Raw genomic sequence first — 9,692 nt, 5'->3', positions numbered from 1 at the left:
ATCTAATTTGAACCTTTCCTGCTTGAATTCTTCCATTGGTTTCCAGATAGGTCCAAACTCTCAGTATAGTATGCTAGAGTTTCTGTGTCCTAGTCCTGTTTGGGTCATCTCTTTCCACACTTCCAGTTAGCATTCCAAACTCTACATCCCAACAAACAAGAAAAAGCTCCACCCTTTCCAGCCTCTAGGGCTTTGTGGATGCTTCAACTTCTGCTAGAAGGTCATTGCTCATCTCTTAACTAATTCCTTATATTTTAAGACAATCAGTAATCTCAAAAGGAGAAATTCTGACTTAGTAAGACTGGATTAGCTTTCCTTGCCATGTACATCCATAATACCCCTAGTTTTCACTCCGTCATAGTACTTACAATCTGCACTATAATTTTAAGTCTACTGTGAGGGTGGGCTGTGTCTTTTATCTTCTACTACAGTGTTTCCAACACAACAGGTGTCAAAATTTTTTGATGACCCTTCAAAAAAGGAACTGATAACAACTGAAATTCCATTTGGCTTGAAGTTTCTCTCATGCCCTCAGTCCCACCACTCTCCTTTACTTTATCCTGCCCATCTGTGACTCTAAACTTCTCCAAATTACTTCCAGGCCTTTCCTACCTAAGAAACTTCAACCTCCGTATTGTCTATCACAGCAAGTCCAAAACCTGGCTTTCCAAAGTCTTAATGTCTGTTTGGTTCTATATGTTCTGCTTTATATTAATTCTCTATGCTCCTTTATTTCTGGTCACTTCAAGTATTATGCCTTCATTTTCCCTATTGAAATCCCACTTGTCAAGACCCAGCTCAATAATCATTCCCTCATTGTAGTCTTCCCTAGCTCTTCAAACACATATTGAATATGTAGTTTATCACTTATTGGGGTACTTACATGTCATCTTCTTTGATGTCACCACTTCTTGGATGAGCCTTCTCTCCTCACAAGATGCCTTCAGCTCCTGGGGGGCAGGAATCATGTCACACACTCAGTACACAATAATGATTCAATTTTAAGAAAGTGAACATATTATTTACATTATACCAATAAAATGAAGGCCACCCTAATATGGAATTTGGCCTTAAGTTTGAAAGACACCAGGTAGTGCAGTGGTAATGAATCCACCTGCCAACGCATGAGACGTGGATTTGATCCCTGGGTTGGGAAGATACACCCTGGAGGAGGAAATGGCACCCTGCTTCAGTATCCTTGCCTGAAAAATCTCATGGACAGAGGAGCATGGCTGCCTACAGTCCACGGGGTCACAAAGAGTCAGACAGGATTTAGCAACTGAGTACATCACGAGAAGATAAAAGAAGATTAGTCACTATCTAAGTTTGCCCTTTGCAGAGAAGTATATAAACTGGGGAGATGAATCACACAGGTGTAGGTGTAAATGAGAGTAATTTTACTTTTGGCTAGTTGTTACTAAAGGTTCAGCAGTTCATTACTATACATTTTCCCCAGGTCATATTTTCTCTAGGGACATTTAGTTAATCATCTTGAATATTACATAGTGGGTTTTATAGAGAATTGCAACATCCTGTAACATTATATTGTTAAGGTTGGGCATGTGAGTCAAAAGGAAAAAGATACCCCACACCTATTATCCCCTACAATATTTTTTAAGGTGACAACAGAGCAAATGGGAGTAGACCATGCTTCTCCTCAAGCAAAAGTTCCTTCTAAAAATACAAAGGTCTAACTGAAAAGATTATTTGATGCTGTGAAGCACAACAGCATTGTCAAGCCAATAAAGATAGTTGTTTTGGTAACTTTTCAGTAATCTCAAATTGCTTCATGTTATGTTCCTGGAGCCACTAGCGGATTTCCATTTTTGAGTTTCTCTTTCTGTAAGCAGAAACTGAAAACTATATAGTTCAAAGCAAAATGGAAAATACATTAGAATCTCATCTTTACAAGGTCTGTGGCTTTGGGCAAGGTCTGTGGCTTTGACTTCTCTGAGTCATTTTTTATATATAAAATGTTAATAGTAATATGCATTTTGTAGAACTGCTATAAGAATTACCAACATACATAAAATAAATAACACCATACCTGGCATACAGTGAGTGTGCAACTATTATTCTAATGTTAGTTGATTTTTGTTTTGATGTATCATACTGAGTAATGAAAGTCATACTATATCAAACAATTGCTATTCTGATGCAAAATACCTAAAATATCATACTAACAATCATATTTGTTGATAACCTCATAAAATCAAGATACAATCACTGTTGTCATTAATATGATCTTTAATAAATGGAATAATGCACCATTTTACAGCAAGCCTTTTTTAAACCTAAAGAACTCCCTTAAAATCTCCTTCTCGAATGTCTCTGTATCAATACAATCTTTTTATTTAGGTTTATATATATCAAAGCATTTACTTACAATTATTCATAGAAAACTCTTTAGTGGCTTAATGTCAGCTTTCATAGTGGCATCCATAGATAATACAAAAGAAAAGTGATTTGCTTTATTTCATACTCACACCGATCCATCAAACACAACTTACACAGCATAGCAAGGTCTCAGACGGCTTATACAAAAGCAAAATAACTGAAAGCAATTATTCATAAATTCATATATGATATTCTATTGGTAATGTAAGAGCAAAACACACCAACAAGAGATACCCGTTAACAAGAAAGAGGGTTCTGAGGAATTGCCAATATTTTTCAGCCTTTCTCATTAGAGAAAAGCATCCTCAGAAATGAATACTCTGTAGCTTATGTTTCTCCTGTCCGTTTAGAAAAAGCACGGTGGCTACACATTTCCATGTTTCAGCTACTACAACACCCTAAGAGTTAGTGTATTTTACAATTATCCACTTATCTTCATCTGAAAAATTATCAACAGAAAATTAATGATGATTCCAGCTTATACAAACACTTATACAATATGATCTCTATGGAAACATGACAAGGCATACAAAAACTGCTTAAATAAATAAATGTGACCAGAAAAAGAAAAGCCACAGACTCTAAGCAATTTAGCATTAAACCAGGACTTATCTTTGAAGTTCATCTTTTATTAGTATTTCAGTTTTCTTACTGTTAAGCTTTAAAAATGTGTTTCCCTATCACATTTCAGAGGGTTGGTAATAAGGTGGAGAGCCTGAGACAAGAGACTTGTTACAAGTAACTTCACTGCAAGGATTTTAAATATACAGCTTACTAATTTGGAGTTTGAACTTGTCTGGAAGAAAAATTCTATTTGGATGTGATGATGTGATAAATAGGTTACCGTAGGTTACCTTCTCAAAACCATCCAAGCTATTACTAAAGCTATAAACTCACTAGTTCACTTTTGAAGACAGTTTAATAATGTTAAATTACCTCTTGAAAAATTTTATTTCTGAGGAACTACTTTACCAAATTCCCCCATTAAAAAATGAAACGAAATGAACTGTCTCATGTATAACTATTTAACCAAACAACAGAAACGGGTTGAAGACTGTGCTTCAACTCTAAGGCCTACATATGCTGTAACATGTAGCGAATTAGTTGAGTCATTTCCCTCTATTCAGTAATTATAAAACTGGGCAAGTTTTTACAATTAATGAAATTTGGTATCTATGTAAGTTAAGTCAAATCGTAAGATGAAACATTAAATGAACTCTGTGTGTAACAAAAACTTAAATATTCAACTGTATCTAATTGTTTGTTTGCTATCAATTGAAGTTTTTCAATGTGCAAAGGGATGAAAGAGACCCTGAGTTTTTAAGTAATATTATGTCTATAGAGTGAGTCTAAAACAGGAAGATGGTTTTGAAATCTTAAAGTACAAATAAAATGGAAAAAAACCTACATGTTGCCTTTTAAAACATTAATGACAAAAACAAGTTGCAGTTTAAAATACAGTAATTTGCTTAATATTGTCATAAACTGGACGTGCTAATCGGTGATAAGATTCTTTGTCTCTTACCCAGATTTTAAAATCTGGGTCTCAAATTAAGTTAAAAAAAATAATTTTATAACATTTAATAGTAACACGATGGATATCACAGTAATAACGGAATTAGAATTTTCAAGATATATTTATTTGGGGCATAATTTTAATACACAGCATAAATTCTTAAATATTTACTTTTCAAATGTTACCAGCCATGAGATAAACCTTTTCTTTATATGTACAACACTCAATTTTAACCACTTAAAAGTTAAATGAAAGTTGTTATAGTCCAGTCTATGTTGCAAAAAACAATGACAAGTATTTCAAAAGTGGTCTGCAAAAATGTTTGTAGATAATACTTGATTGTTGTAGGGTTTGCTTTCAAAAGTTAATCTTGCATTTTGTGTTTAATATTTGATGCAAAGAAATATGTAAAATGTTGTGGCTCAATCATAATGTTAAGCCTGCTGCAATATAGGTTAAAAATAACAATAAAGTGATATACAATTCTGTATGCATGGCTTTTTAGTTATAAACTATTGTATAAAATCACAGAACTCCACAATTTGACTAAAAAAAAAGTTAGATAATATAAACTGAAGTGCTTATTTGCTGACAATCTGATGGTTAGATCTACTGTCAAATGGAAACATCTTAATTCTGAATTCTACCCTATTTAACCATAAATGGAGTAATGAACTTGAATATAACAAAGCATAATTTTAGGTGTTCTTAAATATAAATAGGTATGAAAATAGTAAAAACTGAGGAGAAAATGGCAAAGGAACCAAAGAAATTTTGTGTGAAGAGCTGAGACTTAAGTGTCGAGAAGCTTGAAGCATCCTGAATAACAAATGTTGGAGAGGATGACCAGTCGGTCACCCTCCTTTTTATTTTATCTGCTGGTTAAGATAAACAGATACAAAATTAAACAGGAGGGAAGCAGAATAAATGTGAAGAAAACCTTCCAGACACAGAAGATTGCAAGTCAGATAACCAAGGGACAGAGTAAGACAGAAACTAACAGGTGAATGAAATAAAGTAGACCCAGAGTGCCATCCAGGGATTTCCTCTTTTCTTGTATGTTAATCAGGGAACCTGTAGAAAAGCCTACTTTTGATAATATTTGTGTAAACTAGTTCAAATAGTGATTTGCCAGATTTACTTAATCAAGGATTATCATCTAGGAGTGGATCACACAAGGTAGTTTTGGCTAAAGTTTACACAGTTCAGAATCTAAAAGTTAAAATGAACTTTTATTTGCTGATGAGCAAACTGACAATAAAAGGTATGAATATTTAGAAAAATCTTACTCTGAAAGACTCCTGGGGTGTCTATGGGAGAATTACATAATTTCTAGGATAATTGATCTAGATAATCAACCAACATGTGTGTACAGATTCCAAGTTTAAGAAGTTAGCTTGGAAGATAGAGTAATATATATAGCAATCTGTGAATAGTTATTGATATGTAATAGCCTGCATACAACTGGTAGTAAGTTTAACATAAATTTATAAAAGGTTGTAAAGAAATAGAATGTAATCTCATATTCTAGGAGCTAATTACCTCCAATGAAATATTTTTATAAATAAGAAAAAAGAGTTTGTGAATTTCATTTGGCTTTAGAAGCCAGGATGGAAAATATTTTAAATATACATACTTGCCAAATTTTGTGATAATTCCCACTGAAACACATACTTATTTGAGTGTTCCTACCTTTAATTATTGTCACATTCAGAACCAACACATTTTCCAGAGTGAGTGGATACACCTAAGGAAGCTATACAAATTGCTTTATAAAAACAGTATTTTCCTTCTATTCTTCCTACAGCCTCTTCTATTAGTTCTCTGGATTAGTAAAATTTTCTAAAGTCATTAAAAGTAGAAATTTTCAAAATGAAGTGCAAGGACTGATGGGACACATTAAACTAATTCCACCAGGTCAAGAATGGAATCAGTTTAGGAAAAGGTCTCTGTTCCCACAATTCACCTTTGCCTTTCCCATTTAGTTTTGTAATATAAGAATATCGGGAGTGAAGAGAAGTTAAATGATTTTAAGATTCATGATGGCACATGTGGGATTGAATTTCGTCTTGAATTAGTAATTATTTCTCAAGCAACAAACACCACAGACATGTCTGTACATCTTCTTATGTTTTCCTAACTCTAAAGCCATTAAGGTATCTGGTTTGGCTTATATTCAAGCCACAATTGTGCTGGAGTTTAATGACTAAATTTCTTACAAAATGTTAGTCCATCATGCATTCTGTCATACAGCATGTAGGCAGTGTGGTGTGGATGAAAGAGATGTTAAGAGAGCAAGCCTAGGTTAAAAAAATCACAGCTTTGTCATTTACAAGGTGTAGACCTCAGGCAAACTAGCTAGCTTCTCTTAGCTTCAGTTTCCCCTATTGTAAAATGGAAATGGTAACCATAATGCTCATATGGTTGTCATGAGGAATCAAAGAGATAATGTATTTGTATCGCAGCATTCAGTATGTAATAAATGGCCAATTACTATTTGTATCTTTGCCTTCCCATAACTTTTTACACCAGTATTTTTTTTCCCCAACTATGCATTATAAAGAGGGAACTTTTTAGGAGCTATCATTAAATCATTTTGTCTACATTCAATTCAAATTAAGTTCTTTCAAAGACTTAGTTCTGATATACAATTATGATAGTTAAGGGAATTATTTTGATTACCTATTATGATGCTTTTAAGGTTACAATACTTTTAAGGTTGAATTTTAGTATTTTTTTCATTAAATGAATGGCCTCTTATTCAAAGGAGCCCAAATGATTTTCTACATGCAAAAATTTTTGAATACAGTTAAATATTAGATTTAAGATACATTTATTATTAAATAGTTTGCAAATGAGTATTTTATGTAATTTTGCTTGCTTGTATATTTGCAAACAGATTCTAAATCAGTCTGAGGTAAATTTAACTTAAAATTTATTAAAATGATCTACACTCTCTATTTCTCCTACTTTACCAAGAGTCTGCTAATAAAAACATAGAGAAAGAAAATTATTTAAGCATGCCTGCATAAAATGGGAAACTATAAGGAGTTCTTTTAATTTGGTATACCAATTTTTGAGAGCATTTTACTATTAAATACCAAAAAATCCTGAAAAACTTACAATCATCTGGCCCAAACACAGTGTAGTAGAATGTAAGGCAACTCTTCTTCTGTCTGGAAAAGATCAGTTAGACCTCAAATGGTCATTTATCTTTGATGCTTCCAATTGAAGAAGACATAGAATTTATTTTGACTCAAAGGTGTTCTACAATTACTTAAAAATAATATCCTGAAATGCAGTTGGAAGACATTTAAAATTAAGAGAACCAAGGGAAATTTTACAGGAAAAAATATAAATAAATCATTACATAGATAAAAAAATAAATGAAAAATTTTTATGCCAGATGACTGAAAAATATATTAAGGGTCTGAATGAATAGAAGGGCCAATAAAATACAAAAGGTGGAAATCTTGGGCACTAGCAAAATAATGTCATTTCTAAGATTTCATAACTGTGTTCATCAATCCAGCTGAATAAATGTTTAAGCACTGTGACATCTCTCTTCATAAGATCACAATAGATGGCAAACAAAAGAAGGCTTATATACACAAGTAAGTCATACATATTTTGGATAGCAAATTGAGAAACAGAGTCTGTCTTTTTTTTTTTTTTTGACAGAGTCTGTCTTTAGCTAAGTGATGCAGATAGAAGAATATGAGTGTGAAAACTTTGTTCAGGAGATAAAAATCTCAATCAGGAATTTGTGTTTTCCTGTGAGCTTTTTATCTCCAGAGAAATCTAAGAACTGAAAGTCTATGAAGTAATCTGAGAATCTGGGGGAAGAAGTGAGCTCTTCATTGTTTGCAAATTGATAGAAAATAATTTGTGCTTATAAAAAAGGCCCTTATTTGACATAAAGTGCTTTATTTATAAAGAAAAAAAACATGCAGAAGTTGTTTTAGAGACTATTATCAGTAATGAAAGAAGCAAAGGAAGCTTTAAAAAAAAACATGATCTGAATATACATGATGTTATCACTAAAAGGTACATTCTAATATAATGTAAAATCATAAAACGATGCTCAGATATCAAAGATATAAAAACTGGCAAATGGAAAAACTATGAAAATAAGATTAGTGAAGAAACACAGTTTTGAAAAGAGAGAGGTAAGTCTCAGTCTGCTCAAAAATTATAGGTTTGGCAGCAATTCTTCCTTCCACAGGGACTTGGCATGCCAGTTGAATGATTTTTCCACACAGTGTTTTAGGTCATGGGAAAAGGAATAATTTCCAGATAAAGTTACTAGGCCTCGTTTGGGAAAATATAAAAAGATACTACAGGTTCACAACTATGAATTACTTTTGAAGTTATTTTGAACAGGATGTAATTTTATTTATGTCAAACACAGCATATTCAGAGAATGAAGACTATAATACTACATTGTGTTAACCATCTACCTACTTAAAAATTCCATAAGGAAAGCTCTGTAAGTTTTCTGATAAAAATGTGCTTCTTAAATAAATGAATATGGAACATGAACATATATATATAAAATAAAATGGAAAACAGCTAATATTTGACTTGCTCTTTGTTCTGTGCTCTTACGAACTTCCAAAACCAGAAACCAAGTATGTTTATTAAAATGCCCGGAAGGAAATGTTTAGGATTTGGAAGGATAAAAGAAATGGCATTTCAAATTAGGTTTTGGTAGTTCCTTCTTTAGAGCCCTTTGAGACGTTTCTGCATTCTCCATAAGGAGAGAGAAAGCAAGAAATCAGGTAGCTGCTTTCTCTTGTGCAAAAACTCACTGTCAAAGAACTGACCTGCCAAAAGTATGGAGGGTGGGGAAGGAAAATGTTCATATCTTGGAAGAATGTGTGCTCTGTTAGGAAGAGAGCTTACGAGAAAGCTTATTTGTGGCCTATAGACTATTGCACATTCAAACAAAACACAGAGAAAAGAATGTCCAACAGATGATGCGTTCAGGAACGTATCAACATACAAACTAGCTTGTGCCCAGAAATAAAACATGGATACCAGACACCACTGCAGTCAAACCTGTCTTAATTTGCTTCTGATTTAATGACCTTTAGAAACTGGTCCAAACTGATTATCAGCAATACATTGTTTCTGCTTTTTTTTCTTAAAAAAATATTTTGAGACCACTTTTGATACACACACATATAATTCTGTGGTCATAACAGACAAATATAACTTCAGCGAGACTAAACAAAAGTGCAAAACTTAAAAAAAATTAAAAAATATGGAAGCATAAGCTAAATTTTTCTGCATAGCTGAAATCTATTTAAAGCAAGTCCTTGTTGCAGGGGTAGGAGGGGGTACTGACAGGAGGATAAAGCAGTTTTTTCTTTTAATGTCTTCTGCACATTTAAATGATGCAAAAAATAATTTCACTCCATAGGTTTGAAAACATTTCACAGACAGTTCATCCCTATATCTTTAGACACCATCGTCGTGGCAGTGCCTCCGTCTGCAAGGTAAACAGTGGTGCTGGATTTGGAATGCACTGCCCTGTCTTTGCCATTGTTGTTGACCTCACAGTCCAGTGGTTCAGTGGAAATGACCCAGGTGGAAGGGCGCCACCGCTTAAGAGAATAGGGAGTTTTCACTCGTTTCTTGATCTTTTCACCAGATCCTGATTTGCCATCTTGTGTTGAGTCACCTACTGAAAATAAAAGTGCAGAAAAATGAACTATACATAAAGAAACTACTAAAAAGTAAAAATTAGGGTTGTAAATGGAAAAGAGATCAAATG

The 9,692-nt window shown here is 33.3% G+C and overlaps 1 protein-coding gene across 1 annotated transcript in view; it reads right to left on the bottom strand.

Annotated features, from left to right (window-relative positions):
* Nucleotides 1–2,229: 2,229 nt before the first annotated feature.
* BMPR2 (bone morphogenetic protein receptor type 2) overlaps nucleotides 2,230–9,692 on the bottom strand; it is a 151,825-nt gene continuing 144,362 nt past the window's right edge. Inside the window, exon 13 of the mRNA XM_061381769.1 lies at nucleotides 2,230–9,602. Within this exon, the coding sequence (XP_061237753.1) occupies nucleotides 9,352–9,602 (251 nt within the window). The 3' untranslated portion in view covers nucleotides 2,230–9,351. The remainder of the gene's footprint in view (nucleotides 9,603–9,692) is intronic.

This window comes from Bos javanicus, chromosome 2 (genome assembly GCF_032452875.1).
Source record: "Bos javanicus breed banteng chromosome 2, ARS-OSU_banteng_1.0, whole genome shotgun sequence".
In the NCBI taxonomy this organism is placed as follows: Eukaryota; Metazoa; Chordata; class Mammalia; order Artiodactyla; family Bovidae; genus Bos; species Bos javanicus.
The sequence above is the reverse complement of the archived record's forward strand: the minus strand, read 5'-3'. Positions and strand labels throughout refer to the sequence as shown.